General features: G+C 50.9%; 3 protein-coding genes across 6 annotated transcripts in view; all 3 read right to left on the reverse strand.

Moving 5' to 3' along the window:
* Position 1: 1 nt before the first annotated feature.
* Positions 2 to 7,241, reverse strand: RPE65 (retinoid isomerohydrolase RPE65). The gene is made up of 14 exons (XM_041398343.1): positions 7,231 to 7,241; positions 6,418 to 6,500; positions 5,938 to 6,088; positions 5,555 to 5,662; positions 5,322 to 5,463; positions 4,586 to 4,733; positions 4,245 to 4,326; positions 3,914 to 4,046; positions 3,657 to 3,796; positions 2,703 to 2,832; positions 1,761 to 1,875; positions 1,562 to 1,656; positions 1,360 to 1,471; positions 2 to 911 (listed from the first exon to the last, which is right to left on the reverse strand). Exons 1-14 carry the CDS (start codon positions 7,239 to 7,241, stop codon positions 760 to 762), a joined length of 1,602 nt encoding a protein of 533 aa, XP_041254277.1. The 3' UTR covers positions 2 to 759.
* Positions 7,242 to 9,231: 1,990 nt separating this feature from the next.
* Positions 9,232 to 19,079, reverse strand: DEPDC1 (DEP domain containing 1). Of its 4 annotated transcripts, XM_041398314.1 has the most exons (12): positions 18,892 to 19,079; positions 18,219 to 18,484; positions 17,518 to 17,662; positions 16,714 to 16,832; positions 16,203 to 16,333; positions 15,701 to 15,748; positions 14,894 to 15,034; positions 13,647 to 14,426; positions 12,946 to 13,118; positions 12,139 to 12,315; positions 11,750 to 11,935; positions 9,232 to 9,946 (listed from the first exon to the last, which is right to left on the reverse strand). In XM_041398314.1, the coding sequence occupies exons 1-12, from the start codon at positions 18,943 to 18,945 to the stop codon at positions 9,806 to 9,808; spliced, it is 2,361 nt and encodes a 786-aa protein (XP_041254248.1). In that variant the 5' UTR covers positions 18,946 to 19,079; the 3' UTR covers positions 9,232 to 9,805. The 4 variants fall into 4 exon arrangements, with proteins under 4 accessions (XP_041254248.1, XP_041254250.1, XP_041254247.1 ...); XM_041398316.1 differs by lacking the exon at positions 13,647 to 14,426; XM_041398313.1 differs by lacking the exon at positions 18,892 to 19,079 and having other exon boundaries at positions 18,219 to 18,862.
* LOC121332660 (cystathionine gamma-lyase-like) overlaps positions 18,955 to 20,692 on the reverse strand; it is an 11,234-nt gene continuing 9,496 nt past the window's right edge. Inside the window, exon 6 of the mRNA XM_041398344.1 lies at positions 18,955 to 19,031. Coding sequence (XP_041254278.1) covers positions 18,955 to 19,031 — 77 coding nt within the window. The remainder of the gene's footprint in view (positions 19,032 to 20,692) is intronic.

A 20,692-nucleotide genomic window follows, 5' to 3' on the forward strand; every position in this document is an offset into this window, starting at 1 on the left:
CTGCTGGCAGGAAGTTTTTATTCTCAACAATAGCATCTTTTAACATCAGCTGAAAGTTTATTTTGGGAGAAGGAAGGATTAAGCTGAACATCTGTAGCACTCTAAGGAAGCAAAGTTAGCCCAAGGGGTAACAATTGCTTGATTTTTTTTCATGTCCATGTTTTAACATGAAATCCAGAAATCAAGGAGCTGCACTTGGACAAAAGAAAGGGAAAGGAGCAAACACACAAGGGAAGGTGTGCAGTTTGCAGCCTGGGTGAAGAACAAAACTCTGCCTGCCATACTCTTGGGATTCCCAAAGCAGCTGTGGAAAACTCCACTGGGATTGCTCTGAGGATACCACAGCAATGACCAGGATGATGTTTAAATCCAGAATCCTTCAGTATGGGCTAAAAATTCTCCACCATGTAACAGAGCACAGCCAGTTGTACACAATGTTACCACGTGTAAAAGTGTTGAGGTAACTCTCTGCTCTTTCAGCCTCTTCACTCTGCTGCAGCTACAAAGTTTTATTTTGCATAAACAGAACCTCTCCACCACCCCCAATTTGTGGTTTAGCTGGAAGTGATACCAAAGGGTGCATTCAAAAAATACCTGATTAGCCATTTTGAAGAATCATTGACAAGACTGAACTGCTTGATCTGAGTTAAGCAGCCCCAAAAATGCAAAGGGCTGTGGAAGGAATTTGGGTCACCTGTAAACGGAGACTGCACCTTTTGGGAGCCGGAAGAAGCCTGGGCCCGGTGTTGCTGTTTGTGCTCATGCTCTTTTGAAAAGCCCATGGAATGTCACGGGAATGTTCACCTCCACCTCAGCCCTGGCCACCTCGCTCATGTCTTTGGCGTTGAGGATGAGGAGGAAGGCAGGCTTGGGCCCTGCCCCCGGGCTGATCACGATGCTCAGCACCACCCCTGCAAGGTGAGAACACGATGGGTGTGGCTCAGCTGGGTGTGGGCTGTGTCTGACCCCGGCTGGGCAAGGCGAGAGCAGCCCTGGCACTCGGGGCACCAGAAATCCCGGGAGTGTCATCGATGCTGAGGGACACGGGCAGGGACACAGCACAGGCTGCCCAGGGAAGCTGTGGCTGCCCCAGCCCTGGCAATGTCCAAGGCCAGGTTCAAGGCTTGGAGCAGCCTGTGGAACGTGTCCATGCCCATGGCAGCGGGTGGAACGGGATGAGTTTTAAGTTCCTTCCCAGCCCAAAAATTTTATTATTCTAGTTTTAGTTTTCCCATGTTTCCTCAGAAATTTCTCACCAGTGTTAGCACCTGTCCCACCTCAGCCCCGAAGCCAGCCTGGCACAGCCCTTCCCAGTCCCAATCCCAATCCCAATCCCAATGGCACCACCCCCAGCATTACCATCATCTTCCTCCAGAGCATCCGGGTGGGAAACGAAGATCGGCTCCGACGGGTACGCATCCTGCTCCTGCCACACCCAGGTCTCCTTGGTTTTCACGTTCAGCTTGCACAGCTAAAGGTGGGGACAACACACAACCACAGAGCTCAGAAATACTCCTTGCTGTCCCCAAACTGAAGCCATCCCCCACTGGCTCATAGTTACCCTGTCTGGGACAAAGTGGTTCAGCCCCAGCCCGTAGGTGTACGTGTACGGCTTCCCACCGTACTTCCTGTAGTTGATCTGAGGGAATTCAAAGGCTACAAGGAAAAATAAATATGTATAAATGCTGAGGGTTAGTGGGACAAGGTGTGCAGGCAGCAGGTGGCTTCTGTGACCTGGGGGAGCTGGGGTGTCATCGTACCGTGACGTGGCCCTGAGAAAATCACCTCTGGCTCCAGCCAGATGGTCTCGTCACTGCGCAGCGTCGCTGTGGCTGTCGTGTAGGGCAGGGTGACCAGGTTCTTCCCTGTGTCAGCCTGTGACAAAGAGAAATAAATACACAAGAGACTGGAGAAAAGTTCTGGTTTGTTTGCACAGAACTGTAGCACTGAACAGGGAAGGCAGCAACCTGTGGCAGAGCCTCAGGAGTGGCAGGAGGCAACTGCTGCTGTGTGCTTGGCAGTGCTGCAAGAACTGTCCTGTTCCTCAGCCCAAACACAACTTCCCTCCCTGCTGAAGGCATTCAGAGGTTTCATTAAGCACTGCCACGTGGGCTTGCACTTCTCACTTGATCCACAGCCCAGTGAGCTCCGTGAGAGGCTCTGCTGACCGGTCCCCTGCAGCCCTCGGCCCACGAGCGGGGTCATGGAAAGGAACCCAGGAGCTGCCAGCCAGAGAGCTCTGTCTGTGCCAGGCTGGCAGCTCCAGGGACCTCACACTGAGGGCTGGAGGATTTAACCACACATGCTTGGGCTGTGGCTGCTCCCTTCTGTGCTATGGGCAGATCCAGTGTTGACTGCTGCCCCAGAGGCTCTGCCATGAACAGTAACATGTGGAGTCATCAAAGAGTTTGGGTTGGAAGGGATCTTAAGCTCATCTCATTTTCTTCTCCGTGGGTAGGGACCCCTTCCACTAGACCAGTTACTCAGAGCTCCATCCAGCCCAACCTCAGACACTTCCAGGGGATGGGGCAGCCACAACCTCTCCGGACAGCCATATAAATAAACTAGAAAAACATTGATCAGCTGAAGAAAACACAAAGTTTCTCTGAAAGCCCATACTTCAGGTTTGCCCTCTAAATTAAAAGGTTGAATTTGAAGTAAGTGGGGCAGGAGGCCTGGTGGGGAGAGAGCAGCCTGCATACCTTGTCGATGCTCAGGGGCAGGACGTATCTGCGGGCCTCGGGCTGCGGTGCCTTCTCCGCCTGCCGCTTCACCTCGTCCCAGTTGGCCCGAAGGTTGGCCAGGTACAGGTAATTGTAGACAAACTCAAACCTGCACCAAACAGCACCACAGAGAGAAACACAGCTGGGATTTGCAAGTGGGGGGGAGGTGTAGGTGGTTTTTGCCTAAAATTCACAGAAGTGTAGAGTGGTTTGGGTTGGGAGGGGCCTTAATGTTTATCTTGTCTCAGCCCCTGCCATGGGTAGGGACACCTTCCACTGTCCCAGGGTGCTCCAAGCCCTGTCCAACCTGGTCTTGGACACTGCCAGGGATGGGGCAGAACAGAGTGACAGAAGGCCCAGTCCAGCTCCTCAGCAGAGCTAAGCTGTGAGTGCACCACAGCCCCTGCCAGGAAAACCCAGCAACTGCTGGTGTTCAGCACTTGCTCATGGTAGGGGGTGGAACAGGAGGAATTTTATGGTCCCTTCCAACCCAAAGGAGTCTGGAATTCTATGATTCTGTGCCAGGATCAGCTCAGCTCAGGGTGTCCTGGGTATGCAGCCAGCACAGGGTTGAACCTCATCATTTCAGTGCCACATTTCTGTGTTTACATGAAGAGCAGCATTCAAGCCTCACACACACTGCTCATTGCAACCCCAGGAGCCAGAATAGCATCAACCCTTCACCAATCACTAACATTTCTTAAAGATAAAAGTAAATAAAAGATTACAATATTTTTGTCCTGGATTATGAGTGCCAAGCAGGCTCCCTGCACCTCTGGAGAGCTCAATGCTGTATAGTCTACACGTCACCACGTGTTAAATGTTAAATGGGTTGGTGGAAGTGCCAGAGGCCCCAGCAGGGATCTGCCAGGGCAGGGAGTGGTGTGTGTGGTGCAAGGGGCAGTTGTGATGCCCAGGGGCCCTTGGCCTCACCCCTTCCAGGTGCACAGGTCCACGATCAGGAACCCGTTGTCCTCGTAGGTGTTGATGTGGTGGAAGAGGTTGAAGGCCGAGGTGCGGTACTTGAGGTTGAGGAGCCTGCCTTTCTTCTTCTCTGCCACGTGAAGCCACACCTGGAAACCACACAGCAGCTGGCCTTGGGCTCAGGGAAATGAAGGTGAAGCCAAGGGACCTCCCAAGCCAGGTGTGGCTGCCCAGTCCAGCCCAGTTTGGGATGACCCCATGCTTACCCCCATGGTCTCGTTGGACTCGAAGCAGTCCATGTAGTTGGCTCCCCAAAGGCTCCAGGAGGAGAGGAACTTGAGGAGGTTGATTTTCACTGGTGTCTCCACAAACACAATATAGTTTGGGGTCAGCCCAAAGCTGTTGGGAAAGGCAGGGGAGCACATCAGGACTCACTGGGGTCAGTTTGGACAAAAACCATGGAGTTGCTTATCTTAAACACATGGATCATTGCTCAAAATGACCCTGATTTTAGTTAATCACCTAATTTTCATTGCTGATGACATGTGAAAACCCGTCCCTGATTCCAACTGACCTGCTGACCCCATGGAATGTTACCTGTGGACATAGGAGGGCTTAAACCTGTCACTGCAGGGGAACTGCACCACCACCTCCGACTTGTTCATGGGGTCTTCCTTGTCTGGAATGGGACAGGTGAGAGGTTATGGAGGTCTCACCCACACTTGCTCTTACTTACAGCATCTACCCAGCAAATTTCTGCCTTTATCACAAAATTCATCTTTTAGAAGCCACCTGGAAGTGACTTTAAATACAACATTAAAAAAAAATTAAAGGAGCTTAGAAAAAGCCTAACTCGATAACAAAGTTCATTTAAAGGATAAAGAAATGATTCATAAGGGAAAAGTTTCCCAGCTGGCTCCGAGGTGGGATTGACTGACCTGCCTGCAGAGGAGGAATCCGGATGATGTTGTAGGCCAGGGCAAAGTTTTTCCCAAAGCAATTCCCAATGTTGTAAACGGTGCCGTCGTTCTCAATGTGGGGATGAGCTGTTGCCCCATTGACAGACACATATTTACAGAGATCCACCTGGAGAACAGCAGGGACAGAGTCAGGAGCTTCCCTGGCAGGAGGTGGGAAGACACAAGCCCTGCAAGGTGTTGTGAGTCAATACATCCTTGCTCTGTGTGTGGGAAGTTCCTCTCAAAGTCTGCAGCTGAGCTCTGATTTGCAAACCCCAACCCTAACCTGAAGATGCTCCAGGGGCTGGAGCCCCTCTGCCATGGGAGAGCTGGGGGTGTTCAGCCTGGCGGGGAGAATATTCAGGGGGGACCCTTCCAGTGCCTAATGGGGCTCCAGGACAGCTGGAGAGGAGCTGGGATGGAGGGACAGGAGGGCAGAGTTAGGTGGGATATTGGGAAGAATATCTGTGAAGGTGGTGAGGCCCTGGCACAGGTGCCCAGAGCAGCTGTGGCTGCCCTGGATCCCTGGCAGTGCCCAAGGCCAGGCTGGATGAGGCTTGGAGCAGCCTGGGACAGTGGGAGGTGTCCCTGCCATGGCAGGGGTGGCACTGGGTGGACTTTAAGATCCTTGCCAGCCCAACCTATTCTGTGACTCCATGATTTGCATTTTAGTTTTCCTTCTTCACCCCTCTGTCCTCCCAGGACAAAGACCCACCTGCTTGATGGTCTCCAGGGTGTCTGGGTTAATCCTGGTGATGAAGTTGGTCTCAGTACAGGCATAGTAATCCTCCCCCACAGGATAGACATTCACCAGGGCATTATCTGTCACCTCCACACCTTTGAAGTAGGAGAAAAACCTGAGCAGAGAAAACCAACAGGCAGTCAGGGGCTCCTGGGAAGCAGAAACTCTGTAGTACATCCCAGCAACGTCTGCACCACCCGAGGTACCTGGAGAAGATGTTCTTGCAGGGGTCTGGGTAGGCGTAGGTGCCAAACTCCGTTATCACAATCCTCTTCTCCGTCATGGCTCGCACGTAGGCGTCAGTCCGGACAAACCTGGGGGGCCAGCAGGGGAAACTCTGTTACAGTGACACCAGACTGTGCAGTAAATACAAATATTCCTTTGATGAACCTCCTGAGAGCTCTGGGAGCTCTCCACAACCTCACCTTGCGTCTGGAGCTGGGTTTAATGTTATCACTGCTAGAGCTTTTCCAATAACCACATGGACTCAAAAACACCAGCATCTCCCACAGGCACAGCCTGTTCCCAGCATTTCAGACAAGCAAATTCTTCCTTATTTATTCCTTGTTCTTGGAAAACTGGCATGTACCTGCGGTGGTAGGTGACATGCCCCTCCTTGAAGTCGAACTTGTGGAGCAGTGCCTGGCCATCAAAGAGGTGGTAGAAGGGCTCTGAGCCCACCTCAAACAAGCCAGGACCACATCTCAGGAGGCTTCCTCGCAGCCAGGTGGGAATCCTGCCTGTAGGAGACCCAGCGTTGGGATGGGCATCGCAAATCAGACCAAGGAATTTTTATTGCGACAGCAAGAAAGTCAAAACTTCATTTTCTAATTAAACTTAGTGTTTAAACACACATATGAGCTCTTCAAGCTCTGATTTCTTCACACCTGCTGTGGACCAAGACATTCAGTATTGTCTAAAGAGCTCCCCACCCAATCTGACCTTTCTCTACCCCAAATCACCAGCCCTGTGAGCTCCTTCACATCCAGCCTTGTAAAGCCTCGGAGCCCTGGAAGCCCCTGAGCTGCGGGAGCAAAGGAGAGCAGGAGGAGATGAGGCCCAGACCAACCTGTGACGTGGGCAGTCACTGGAGAGGACAGCTCCTCCACTGTCTCAAAGAGCTTCTTGTAGCCTCCAGCAGGATGCTCCACCCTGAAAGGCACAGCTGGGTGAACCCGGAGCAGAGCACAGCTGGGAGGATGGATCTTTCTGCACGGAACGATCCATGACTTGCAAAGAACTTGAGGGAGGAAGGAGAAGCAGCTTTCCATGGGGAAAGGCCCTGAGGCTCCAAACAGCTGCTGAGAACTGTCCTGAGCATGAGGAGGGACAGGGACACCGAGGGGACAGCCCAACAAACCAGGACACCCAAATCATCAGAAAGCAAAATCCAGCTTGTATCTTCCAGCTCTTGGAAAAGCTTTTTTTCTTTTTTTTTTTTAGCAAAGGATTATTTGTTGGGTTCCAATTTTATCTGCTGCAAAGCCCATGAAGACACACCAGGCACAGGCTGATGAACTCTGCCCAGAGCAGCTGTGGCTGCCCTGGATCCCTGGCAGTGCCCAAGGCCAGGCTGGACAGGGCTTGGAGCACCTGGAACAGTGGAAGGTGCCCCTGCCATGGCAGCCACTGGATGAGCTTCAAGGTCCTTCCAACCCAAACCATCCCAGGATTCCATTATTCTGGTCCAAAATCTGGTCAATCCTCTGGAGCCTGGAGGTGAGCCTGTTCCCCCAGACCAGAAGCACACCTTGGCATGGGATTGAGATGGAGACATGGAGACCTCCCCACTTCTCCTCCCCTCCAAACCCTGCTGCCCCCCGGCCCCAGCCAATGCTCCACCTGGGATGTGCTCCCACAGAGGAGCCTCAGGAATACTCACTGGCTGTACATCCTCCCTGATGAAGGGCCCGAGCCTCCAGAGCCAAGCATGGAGCCAGAGCTGTGCTGGGTATTTATGGGGTGCTGAGCCCTGCCCAGGACAGCCCCATCCCAAAACAGCCCCCACCAATGAGAGCACCCCGGGAACAGAGCCGGCTTTCAGCACCAAAATCCTCCCTGGGCTTTGGGAGCTTTTGTCCTGCTGTTCACACAAAAAGGGGCTTTCACTGTTTTTCTGAGACCTAAATTCTTCCCAAGCAGAAGTGATTACAAAGAAAAAAAGCCCAGGGAGGAGCGAGACGGAGCGCTGGAGCCGTGCCGGGAGCTGGCAGCGGCAGCCGGCTCTGCAGGGACCATCTCGGCTCCTCCAGAGCTTCACCCAGGAGGGGTGTGACACCACAGACACCAAGGGAGGAGAAAACAACAGTGGCAAACATCAAGGAATCTCCCGAGCTGGAAGGACCCACAGGGATCAGTGATCCAGCCCCTGGCCCTGCACAGGCACCCCAGCAATGCCATCCCTGCAGCGCTGTCCCAACCCCCCTGGAGCTCTGGCAGCCTCAGGGCTGTGCCCATTCCTGGGGGAATCTTTCCCAAAATCCAACCTAAAACCTCCCTTGGCCCAGCTCCAGCTGTTCCCTGGGTCCTGTCCCTGTCACAGGGAGCAGAGATTGGAGCTGTCCTTCAGCCCCTTGAGGTCTCCCTCAGTCTCCTCCAGACTCATCATTAGGAACCAGCTCTAGTAAGAGCCAACACTTATGAAAACAACAGTGCTGTGAAGAGTAATTCCAAAGATTAACAAGGTCCCAAGTTTCCTGCTGTCCCCTCACAGGCAGAGGATGAGGGTGTTTTATCACCACATACATTCAGGAGCTGCTCCCACACCGATGGAAAGAGCTCCAGGGAGCCAAACTGGGGTGAAGGGACAGAAAGGGACATTAAACACCCCCTGCTCCATTTGCTGCCACAACCAGCACGTGAGGGTTGGCTCTTTCCCTGGAGTTGTTTGCTCGTTCCCTCTTTCAAGGCAGCATTTCCACTTGGACAAGGGCTCATTTAAGGTTTCTCACAGGAAAAAACAGGATGCAGCACTGAGATCTTGATTGAGGCCTTGCATTAACCCTTTCTATTGAAGAACCATAATTATAATTTCTCTATTTATTCCCTTTTTGGCTAAGTTCTGTCAAAACCTTAGAAGGGAACATTAAATAACCTGGATCAAGAACTGGGAATTAATGAGGGCAGGCCTTTGAAAGCCAAATCCTGGGAAATGTGAGCTTCTCATCTAATAAGTTACTTAACTGGAACACTACATAAACAAAGCATTTATGCAACATGGAGTGGGGTAGGAAGCACTGGAAGCAAGTCCAGGCAGGTGCTGGTGCTGGAGGAGGCTGGTCACAGATGTTCCAGGGGAGCAGCAGCTGCCCCTGCCCTGAAAGCACAAAGCTACCCACAGGACAGTAAGGCATCATTAATGCAGGGTAAAATGAGGCTAATTGGGGTTTCTCATTTACAAAAGCTACTTTTAAAAAAAAGGAGAAAAATGGTGTATTTTTGGGAGAGAACTGACAGGCTCAGGATCACAGATGTACCAAGAATTCCTGGCTGGGAGGGTGGGCAGGCCCTGGCACAGGTGCCCAGAGCAGCCCCTGGATCCCTGGCAGTGCCCAAGGCCAGGCTGGAGCACCTGGGACAGAGGGAGGTGTCCCTGCCATGGCAGGGGTGGCACTGGGTGGGATTTAAGGTCCCTCCCAACCCAAAGCAGTCTGTGATCTTAGAGCCATGCAGTAGATTAATTAATTATACTTTCCCAAAAATATTCTTGCAGGTTTCAACTCCTGTGGGGGAAACATTTATCTTATCATAATTGATAAGCAAATCCCTAACTCCAGGAAAAATAGGGAAAATTAGTGTGTTGTGTTCTCACTTCATGCATCATCCATCACTCCTATTTTGAGAATCACACCAACAGATCCAAAATGAGTTTTCCATGAAAATGTCAGAAATACACTTCAAGTCTTTTAATAGAAATAAATATCAAAAAGCTGATGTGGGTTTTACAGATGATAAGAACAGAAGCATTTATGGAGTGAGATAATGATTTATTTATGGTGAACTGGCTCTCCTGGTCCTGAACTCATAGAAGCTCCTTTGCTTAAGGACAAACATTTTGAGAATGGAAAAGGCACTTAGTCACAACACCCACACATGTAAAAACTACAATAAATGGCACAAATTCCTGACAGACATTTAAAGATTACAACAAGAGGCAGGTCATTAGTTTCCCATAAAAAACCATATATAAATTTTTGGTTAACAACAGCTTTATGTGTATTTTCACATTTTCCTACTCCAATATATTGTAATAATTTGTAAACAGATAAATATTATGCTTTTAAAAGTTATTCCAAAGTATCTGCACCAAAAAAAAAGTAATTTTGGCACCTTCCAGCACAGTGTCCATGTAAACATTTCCTCTTTCCAGAGCGCAGCCAGCACCAAACTCCAGCAGCAATTCCTTTGGTGAATCCCTCAGACCCCCAGCAGGCAGAGCTGGCTCAGGGGTGCTGAAGTCAGTACCTGAGGCTGCGGAATTTGGGTTTCCTGAGGCTCAGCATGGGCTGCTTGAGGGTGGGTTTGTTCTCCAGGAGCTGCGCTTCCGACTCCGTCGTCGGGAACCTGCTCCCGTAGATCTGGGGATATTCCTTCTGGAACTGCAGCACACACAGGCACCAGTGATGAGAAAATCCCAGAGCCACAGAACTGCAGCTGTGCCACAGCACACTCTTGTGTCTGCTGTGCCTGCAGAGCTGCCTTCCAGCAATTCCTGGGATAAACTCTTTTACCCAACAGGGAGCCAAGATTCAGCCTGTTTTGGAAGGGCTCTCCCAGGAAAGCTTACCAACGATTCCAGGGAAATGAAAACACCTGGAATCAGAGCAGTGACTTGCACATTTTGCCTGATTCCCTTGCAAGGCCTCAGGAAGGGATGAAAAATGTAAATACATCTGAACATGAGCCAAACCCTTCCACTGATGGATTCAAACCACCTTTGTAACTTCTGGTGTTGACACAACTGGGACCTTACCCTCCAGAAAGTGCCAGGAATTCGGCTTTTCCCAAGAATTCCCAACATTTCCCATCAAGCAGAATGTGTCCAGCAGACCCAAGGCAGTGCCCATCCCTGTGCTGGCACTGCTGAGGCACCTCCAGTCCTGGGATGGTTTTTGGGCCCCCATGTCCTTCCTCCCTTTCCCTTGCTGCTGTGAATCACTTCTTACTCCTCACTTACTCCCAGCCTTAATCAACTACACTCAGCCATTCTTCTTCAGATCCAGAAGTTTTGATAAACCAAACCAGACTCACTTTTAGAGGCCACAAAGCTTCCACAACACACATGGAAGTCAGAGCTGCAGGAGGGGCACCAAAGCCAAGTGTGGCTGTCCTGAAAAGCTGCTTGTTCAAATGGGAGTCACAAGACTTGCTTAGGAGATTCCAGGACAAGTACAAAACTATTCCATTGGACAGAAAGACATGCCAAAACAACAACAAAAAAAAAACCCTCCAGGATTAAATCCTGCCAGAACTGCTGTGTTTTAGCCTCACTATTAGGCAAGTTGTTGGTAAGCCAGAGAAGTGCAAGATAATCTTGAGCACTGTAAATGTTACAAAACACAAAGTCAAGGCCACCAAAACAATGTTTCAGGGTTCTCAACAGAGAGAGTTTGGTCTCTTAAAGCCAAAAATTATTGCTTTTAACTCCTATTAAATTTAACCCCACCTATGGCTTGTTAATGGTGACTTGGATGGCCAGTGCAGCACAGGAATGCAGGCTGCAATTCCATCAGGAATCACAGAATGGAGAGCAGGAGCTCCAGCACAATCATTTGTCCTGGTTTTACACCACTGTTTGAACACCACTGCTGCCACTCAAAGGCTGGATTATTATGGAGTGGTTTGGGATGGAAGGGACCTTAAATCCCATTCCACCCCTGCCCTGGCAGGGACACCTTCCCCTGTCCCAGCTGCTCCAGCCCCAGTGTCCAGCCTGGCCTTGGGCACTGCCAGGGATCCAGGGGCAGCCACAGCTGCTCTGGGCACCTGTGCCAGGGCCTGCCCACCCTGCCAGGGAACAATTCCTAATTCCCAATATCCCATCCACCCAGAAGGCTTCCCTGCCCTCTGGCAGTGGGAGCCATTCCCTGTGTCCTGTCCCTCCAGGCCTTGTCCCCAGTCCCTCTCCAGCTCTCCTGGAGCCCCTCCAGGCCCTGCCAGGGGCTCTGAGCTCTCCTGGATCCTTCTCCTCTCCAGGTGAGCACCCCCAGCTCTGCCAGCCTGGCTCCAGAGGATGCAGCATTAAAAACCATCTTTAAAATCCCAAGCAGAGCACATGAAGCACTCGACAGCTCTTGAGCACAAACATTTCTCAGCACATTCTGCTCCTCTCGTGCCCCAGGCTCTGGTGCCTGAGCCCTTTCCTCACAAAGGCACTGCACAAGCAGATGAAATAAACTCACCTGTTTCAACTTTTTCTTTTTGTCCTTCACAGAGAGGTTTTTATCCTTGATGATGTTCTCCAGGAGCTCTGCCACTGCAGCCTGTGAGGTGGAGACCTTTTGTTCTTCAAACTCCTGAGGAGTGATTTGTTTGCAGTAGGAATACGTTGGCAAGATGGCACAAATTTCTTCTTTTTCCTGTTTGCACTGGAAGAAAAGGGGCTCTGCATGCACTCAACTGATTCTGTACTGTTGGAATAAGTGCCTAATAAACACCCACACCCACTCACAAGCTGCAAAACATTATAATTAATATCCATACATTCAAAATGTCCTGGGTTTATTTGCATTTTCCCAACTTCAGAAGAAGCAATTAACAAGTTAATCTGAACTGCTCTCGTGGCACCAACCTGAGCCTTCTTCATGTACTCGAGGTGATCCTGCACAGCAAGCTGCAGGTAAGCTGGCACCTGGAATATTTCCTGCTGATGGTCCATGAGGAAGGACAGCAGGCGTGTGGAAAGCAGCTCATCCAGGTCCTCCTCCTCTGCACAGCGCAGCACACAGCGGGAAAACGTCTGCAGCAGCTGCAAAAGTTCAGCACAGCTGCAGTGGAGAAAGCTGGGGATTCATTTCCCTCCTCTCCACTCTACAGCAGCTCAAATCCCCCAGTATCAACTTCCTCACACAAGGAGGAAGAGTCATCATTCCCTTAAATGAATTCAACTTTGGAATTGAACAGCACTTTCAACTAAAAATACATATTGTAAAAGGTAGTAGCAGAAAAAGGCTTAACCTATAGAAAAATTAACATCTTCACAGGACTGCAGAATAGGTTCCTGGAATGGTTTGGAGCAGGGACACCTCCCAGTGTCCCAGGTGCTCCCAGCCCTGTCCAGCCTGGCCTGGGACACTGCCAGGGATCCAGGGGCAGCCACAGCTGCTCTGGGAATTCCTGTGCAGGGCCTGCCCACCCTCTGAATAAAGAATTTCTTCCTACTTCTAATCCAAACCTAAATCTTCAATTGGCCATCTTGAGACAAGTGAGGTGATTAAAACCTGCAGAGCCAACCTGAGGCACACCAGGATTAAACTGGAACGAGGCTTTAAGGTCCCTCCCGACCCAAACCCGTCTGGGATTCTGAAGAGCAGCAGGGTGAGAAATGAGGCTGAGGAATCATCTGCACTCTCCCAAGAGCAGCTTTTCCTGCCCTTACCAAGGACCTGGTGCCCATGGCATCGTGCAGCCGTGGCATGTCAGCGTTGCCACTGATCCTGGCCATCATCCTCAGCAGCAGCTGCAGCTTCCTGCGCCTCGGCGGGGGCAGCAGCAGGCAGCAGATCTGCAGGGCCTCCACTGCAATTCTCTCCAGGTGAGGCTGCAGGAGATCTAAGAGGTAACCACAAAGACAGCTGCCATTCACATTTGAACCAGCTTCCAGCACGTTTTTATCTCTGGATCACAGATTTCTTATGTGATTATTTACGTTTCAGAGAGATCAGCTGCAACACAGAAGAGAAGGTACAGGCCTTTGTTTGTGTGGTCAGCTTCAAGCTCCTTCATTATGGTGCAATTAGGACCACAATACAATTAAGGAATGACACTAATTATTTGCAGAAAATACCGATGTACTGAACAGAACAAGACGTCTCCAACAGGCAGGTGTGTGCAGACTCCCTGCCCCATCACTTACCTGAGCAGAAAGGCCAGTTACTCACACAGCCAGCTCATACTCCAAAGACACTACACACTTAGCAGAGCTACAGCAGCTTAAACAACTTAGCCAGCAGATTTCCTTTAAAAACCCCACAAATCCATGCTCTGTGCCTATCCTAGCAAGAGTGGCAGAGGTGAGGGAAGCAGGGATTAGTGAGGCCGCACAACAAGGCAGTAGAGCATGCTGCAGAGAGCCCTTACTTGTGGCAGCCAGCACACAAGGGGAGGGGGGCACAGAGCGTTCCGACAGGTCCGTGCTGCTCCTGCAGAGCCTCTGCTGGATGCCGATGGCCACACAGGGGCTGGGCGTGCCCTGCCCCCGGGGCTGAGGCTGCACCGTGGTCTCAGCACCGGCTCTGCTGACGGCACCGCGGCTCCCGGAGCTCCTCCTGCCCAGCAGTGCCCGGGGTGTGCGGCTGCCATCCCGCAGCTCCTCAGCCCAGGGACACGGGCCAGGCGCTCTCCCGAGGCTCGGGGCTGGGCCTGAGCTACCCCAGCCCAGCCCCACCACTCTGTGCTCCTCCAGCAGCTCTCCACTCCTCGTGGTGCTGCTCACACCTCCTCCCCCGAGGGGGACACGGCCTCCTTTATCACTTGAAGCGGCAGCTCCGATTCTTTCCAAGGAGTAACACCTTGTCCTAAATGCCCCAGGTGGCTCTTGGGCATTCCTGGATCCTGCAAGATTCTGGCAGCTCCCTCCTACCAGGCTCCCAGCACTCCCTTGCTGACGTGGCAGTTTGTGCTGCTGCCATTTCTTTCCGTGCTGGTTTTGGGCTCTCAGCTCCTCTGAGGAAAACCTCCTGGAAGTTTCTCCTTTCTCCTTCTTGTCAGACTCTTTGAGGAGCAGGCTTAGGAGAAGACACTCAGTGGACTTGAAAGAGTTCAAGTGAGGAGTTTTTGAAGGCTGAGGGTCACATTTCTCCTCTTGGACAGAACGTTTTCCACTGCCCAGATCAGGAATTTGGATGGAGCCAGACAAAACTATCAGGAAATGAAAGAGATGTTAAAGATGCAAGTGGTGTGAAAATGAGCCAGTTCAGAGAGCTGCTAACAGGGCAGACAGACAACAAAGTCAAGGTATTAATTAAGATATTAATTAAGAAGACTTTAGTTCAGTCCCAAAGCAATTTAACAAGGCCATTGCAACCAACATGCAAGAACAAAGACAGGTAACACTGCAGTAGTGAGGAGCAGGCAGAACAAGCACATCTTTTGAAGTTTTTGTTATTGAATATTTAGAATGTGAGCTGAAGCAGCAATTTAAATGGGAAATCGTGAGGCAGAAGTACATCTCAATTAACACTAATAAAGAATGGAGCAGTGATGATCCTCCTCACACTGCAGCTCCCACACAGATCAGGGGGCCAAGCTCTGCTTTGAATCACACATTTATCCCCCAGCTGATCTGAACTCAGAGCTTCCCTGACTGCTCCTAAATTCATACATACCTAGGATATTAACAAAGAGCTCATAGTATTCAAAAGTAAGCAATGGCTCTGGAAGACTGAGAAAATAATCAGCAACTGTTCTGAACACGTCCCGCTCAAAGCCACTGTAGGTGGCTTGGCTCATGTCATTGTTCCTGGGCCCTGAAAAGAGGGGAAGAAAGGAGATTCACACCAAAAATCCACAGTCCCACTAGAAAAGAAATTTCTGAAGATCAGCCTAAATTTGTTCTTGTTTCACAAGCAAAGAATCCTATCAGCAGTCCACAAATATTGTATTTGGCACAGTTAGTAAGCAGAAGCAGTGCAAGAGATTCCAGGCAGCCACTGAAGAGCTGTGCTCAGTTCTGTTCCACACCAAGAAAATAAATCAAGAAAAATTAATCTGTGGTCTTTATAGGTTCCTCAGCAAAATAATCACCCACCCTTAGGATGTGGCACAGTGATCCCACTTCTCCCACAGGAAGTTCAAGCTCCTTCAGCAAAAGGAAACTCAGCACATGGAAAAAAAAGCTCATTATCTTTGGTCTCATTTGAGAGGCACTCATCTAATTAATTTAGAGTTGATTGTTTACAAACCAAAGAAAATGGATCTCCCCAGTTTAATATGAATTGTAGGACATGTTTTGGTCCAGCTAAAAGCCAGGGACTGGAAATGCAAAGTCCCTTTCACTCCTGAGAAACTGCATTAGAGGAAACCACCCACAGGCTTCTGAACTGAAACATCACAGCTGATTTCACACACACAAATATTTCCCTTTCAACTCTCAAAAGAGGCTGCTGGAACTTGAAAGCTCTTCAGTGACTTACAGTAGGCCAAGCACTTCATGGCTGACAGCACCCAGTGAGGGAGGTCTTCTGAAATGCAAACAGATAAAAACATCATTTAGACATGAGCCCCAATAATTAACAACTAATAATGGCTCACACGTATTAAATAACACCCAAAGCACAAAAGATTAAATTTAAAACAGATCTTAAATACTGTTCCACATGGAATTTTGAGAGGATAAAGGGGAATAATTTCAAGCTGAAGGTGGGCAGGGTTAGATGGGATATTGGGAAGGATTTTTGGCTGGGATGGAATTGCATCCAGCTGTGGCTGCCCCTGGATCCCTGGCAGTGCCCAAGGCCAGGCTGGAGCAGCCTGGGACAGGGGAAGGTGTCCCTGCCATGGCAGGGCTGGGATGGGATTTAAGATCCCTGAGCTGTGCTCTGGTTTGGGGAAAAGTGGAAACACCAGACTGTGAAACAGATGAATTCTTATTTATAAATAAAGATTTCCAAGCAAGTCCAGGGAAATAAATGTCACCTGCTTTGTCCTGCAGGATCACCACGCCGTGTTTGCTGGTGTTGCTCATGTTGTACATGACAAACTCAGGGATGATCTGGGCTGGCTGCAGAACCTCCTCCAGCGAGGGCAGTCCCAAAATGGTTTGCAAACTGGGGGAGGAGGAGAGCAAAGATTGCAAGGGATGAAGGAAAACAAGTTCTTCCCATATCTGCTCCAAATCTCTTGGTGAGCTAAAGTGCTGTTTGGTAACTTCTCACTTCCAGGAGGACAACTGGGGACCTTTTCCCTGGGACAAGCAGCAACAATCAGCAAGGAAGAGCAGCTGAGGTGTTTAAAATATACACCAGCACCTCATCAGAAATTCCTTAAATGCAACAGTCCAAAGTTAATGAACAGATTAGAAAACCTGTGTAAACAACAGGGAAAATTCAACTTAAACCACAGCTTTAACAATTAAAAACAAATGGTGAAAGCTTGCTTGGGTATTTCACGCTGAAGGAGAAGGTGCTGTGTGAAATTCCTCACTCACTGTATCCTGATGATGTTTCTCCATGTTTCTTGCACATATTCCTGGCTTATTTGCCTCCTTGGCAGTGCACCTTCCTTCTTTTCTTCTGTTGCATCAGCTTTTGGTCTTGCTAAGTTTTCCTGAAAATGAGAGGTTTATACTGTAAGATAAACGAGCTTCTTAAGGCAATTAAAAATTAGAGAAAATTGGAATTAGAAGAAGAGAATTGTGTGGAGATTAAATTCCACGTGAACCAGGGGGCAACCTGCAGCCTCAGCACTGAAATGGGAGCACACAACTAAAAAGAAATGGAAGAAACCCCAGACCTACCCCAAATCAGCAATTTAAAAGGTAAAAACGCCTCAAATCCACATGTATTAATATGTGAATTACCCTCCTTTGGGATTGGAGCCTAAATTCAGAATTTATGCATGCAAGTCTCAGCTGAATCAAGGGCCACACACATTCCATCTTCTCCAAAAAGGTGACCAGTTAAATGATCTGGGCCTTTTATTTGTACCCCAAAGATAAATTAAATTTCAACAAGGTCACGTTGTGAAGATCATTTCTAGGACTTCACCTTCCAACCCTCCCCATACTTTAAAATCCCTTAGCAGGGATAATTCTGCACTGAGACAAAACGAAGAAAACCCAAAACAAAATGAAAACCCCTCTCATATAAATTTATTTCGTAATATTTCTCAATTCCTTAAGTCTAAACTATTCTTTCTTAAGGGAAGATGCCACAACAGAGCAGTGTCACTAAATTTTCAAGATTTTAAAATACAAGCCAACTGCAATGCTGTGAGGAGCAGAAGTTATTACCACAGACTGCAGGATCTCCTGTTTTTTCAAACCCCTTTTGGATGAGCTGGGCGGTTTAAAAAGTTTTCCTTTGTCTCCAGAGAAGTTTTCCAAGTTGTCCCTTGGTGGGCTTGGTAGAGGTTTGACTGGAGAGGTTGGAGGAAATCTGTAATGAATGGGGGAGTTGTTAAAAACACTCAGAATTGATCTGTAATCGAATAAATGACTTGACAAAACAAAACCTGACTCCATACCAGCGTGGCTCTGTTAGATTCCCTACAAAAAGGATTTTTTTTTTTAAATTTATCATATGATAAATCAGCTTCGGGCTGTTTTTCTTGATGCCAAAGTGGAGCTGGAGATGTTGGCACAGCCCGAGCCCGGAGTGTGAGAAGTGGGGGCCATTAACACCTTTAATTTCAGAGCTCCTTGGCTCTGTTTCCCACTCAGGCTTTACGTGAAAGGCCCAAGAGAGGCAAACCCAGCGGGCAGCTCCTCCAAAACACCCTGGCTTCACTCCAAAGCACTGCAGCACAGTTTGAACTCCAGCACGAACCTCGATGGGCAAAAGCAAGCGAAGCAAAACGCTCAGAGCAGCAAAAGCACTGATAATTAACCCTTTACCCGGGATGCTTAACCCAAAGCGAGCTCTTTTTGCAAATCGAAGCATTTTAAATAAACCCCCCAGCTGGGAGACCACGGGTCGATTTTACCCTCAGTACCTGTACAGGGCACCGTTGTCCTCCAGGTTCTCAGCTCCCCAGCGGCCCTTGACGTCCTCGATGACGTGGTTTTTGAGGAATTTCCGCAGGAGCTGCACGGTCTGCTCCCGGGTGACGTCGGGCCCGAAGCTGCCGTTGCTGCGGAGCACCGGGTGCAGCCAGTCCGCGGCCTCGGCCGCCGTGAAGCAGCCGCCGTGCGAGCGGAGGCGCTGCCGGTGCCGCCGCAGCGGCATGCCGGCCCGGAAGCAGCGCGTCACCTCGTTCCACTGCGGGGACACGGAGCGCGCACCGGCAATGGCGGCACCGCCGTTACGCGACGGAGGGCAGGGCGGGGGAGGCCTCAAGGTACCCCCCCGAGCCGCCGGTGCCGCGACACCGGGGCTCCCGCACGCCGAGAAAACGGGAGCGGCGCAGCAGAGCGCCGGGCACCCGCGTGTCGCGACGGCGAGCGGGGGGTGTCCCCGAGCACCGCCGCGACAGAGCTCCCGGGGTACCCAGGTGTCGCGGCGGCGGGCACGGCGCATCCCCGAGCGTCCCTCTGTCGCGACAGCAGTCCCGCCTCCCGTCCCGCGGCGCTCGCACGGGTGCCACGGGCGCCCCGCTCCCCGCTCAGCGGCCGCGCCCCCCGGCTCCCGCCCGGCCCGGTGCCGCCGCAGCCCCGCTCGGTGCTCACCAGCCTCGTGGCGCGGTACGGCCCCGGCCCCGGTCCCGGCCCCGGTCCGGCCATGGCGGCCCCTCAGGCGGGGAGCGCAGCGCCCCCTGCCGGCCCCGCCGCGCGCGTAACGGCCGCCTCCGCCGCCCCGCCGTTCGAATCTGCCGGCGGACGCTGATTGGCCGAGACGGACGCACGCGGCGCGTGACGTCACTTGGCGGGCCGGGCTGAGGGGACCCTTGAGGCCGCGGGTTCGGATCCCGCCCCTAGAACCTTCACGGGAGTTAATTACCCAACTGCGATTAACAGTAATTACAGAAATTCAGGAGCCCCAGATCGTTACTTAACAGTCACGAACGTGCGGGGACAGCTGGCCCTTCCTCACGTGAGAGCTGCTCCTTAGGTGTAGGGGGTGGCACTGGGGGGGCTCTGAGCTCCATCCCAACCCAGCCCAGTCTGGGATGCTGTGGGATGAGGAGGGCTGGCTGGGAACACCTTCACTTGGCTTTTGTCACGATTTAATCCCTCTGTGCAGTGAAGGTTATTCTGGCTGTGGCCAATAGAAAACTGGCCTGCCTCAGCTCCATCCCCTGCTCAGCTCCATCCCCTGCTCAGCTCCATCCCCTCCTCAGCTCCATCCCCTCCTCAGCTCCATCCCCTGCTCAGCTCCATTCCCCTCCTCAGCTCCATCCCCTGCTCAGCTCCATTCCCCTGCTCAGCTCCATCCCCCTCCTGCCTTCCCACAGGAAAATCCCAACAGCTCCAGGGTCACTCCATCCCCTGATTTTGAACACAAGCTGCACGTCCACATGGAAACACAAGCAAGGAAAGGAAAAGCAGGTTTTAATTAAAATTATTCCAATCATTCCCACAGCACTTTTTTTTTTTTTTTTTTAAAAGAGATAAAGACTCCTCTTTAGAAAGTTATTATTTACCAGGTGTTGGATTTAACTTCATTTTCGATAAAACATCAAGAGAAGAAAAAGCTTTTAGGAAAATTTCTAATTTTAAAAATTTCTAATAATTAAAATAAACCTGAGCTCAATCAGGTTTTTGAGCAGAGATGACGGGTGAGAAAAGAATTATCTGAGAGCAGTAAGAGGAAGCAGCCCTTGTGCCCCAAACCCTGCAGCAGCAGGAGGAGCACTGAGCTCTGCTGGCAGAACTGGGATCACATTCCCAGGGTGCCCACGGCTGCTCCCACACAGCTGCTGGCTCCAGGCACCAGCAGGGAGAGCCCAGGCTGTGCCCAGCACACCCTGCACAGCCCAGGAGAGCAGCCAAGAGCAGCAGGGAGAGTCCCAGGAGCCCAGGCTGGAATTCCCAAAGGCAAAGCAAGAGTGGTTTGGTTTTCCATGTCCTCGTCCACAGCCATGTCCAGTTCCAAGGTCCTTTTTGACCCTCAAGGGTTATGCAAACTGCAGGAAGGAAAGGGAGGGATCACTGTGCTCTGCCCCTCTATCAAACACACATTTTTTATTTTCTTTGCATAAATTAAAGTCAAATTTTAGCATTTGATTTGCCTGAATCCATGGGGACTGTGCCTGGGACATCCCAACTGCTCCTGGATCCATGGGGACTGTGCCTGGCACAGCCCAACTGCTCCTGAATCCATGGGGACTGTGCCTGGACACCCCAACTGCTCCTGGATCCATGGGGACTGTGCCTGGCACAGCCCAACTGCTCCTGAATCCATGGGAACTGTGCTTGGCACAGCCCAACTGCTCCTGAATCCATGGGAACTGTGCTTGGCACAGCCCAACTGCTCCTGAATCCATGGGAACTGTGCTTGGCACAGCCCAACTGCTCCTGAATCCATGGG

The sequence above is a fragment of the Onychostruthus taczanowskii genome, unplaced genomic scaffold (assembly GCF_017590055.1).
Source record: "Onychostruthus taczanowskii isolate IOZ18803 unplaced genomic scaffold, ASM1759005v1 scaffold144, whole genome shotgun sequence".
Taxonomy (NCBI): domain Eukaryota; kingdom Metazoa; phylum Chordata; class Aves; order Passeriformes; family Passeridae; genus Onychostruthus; species Onychostruthus taczanowskii.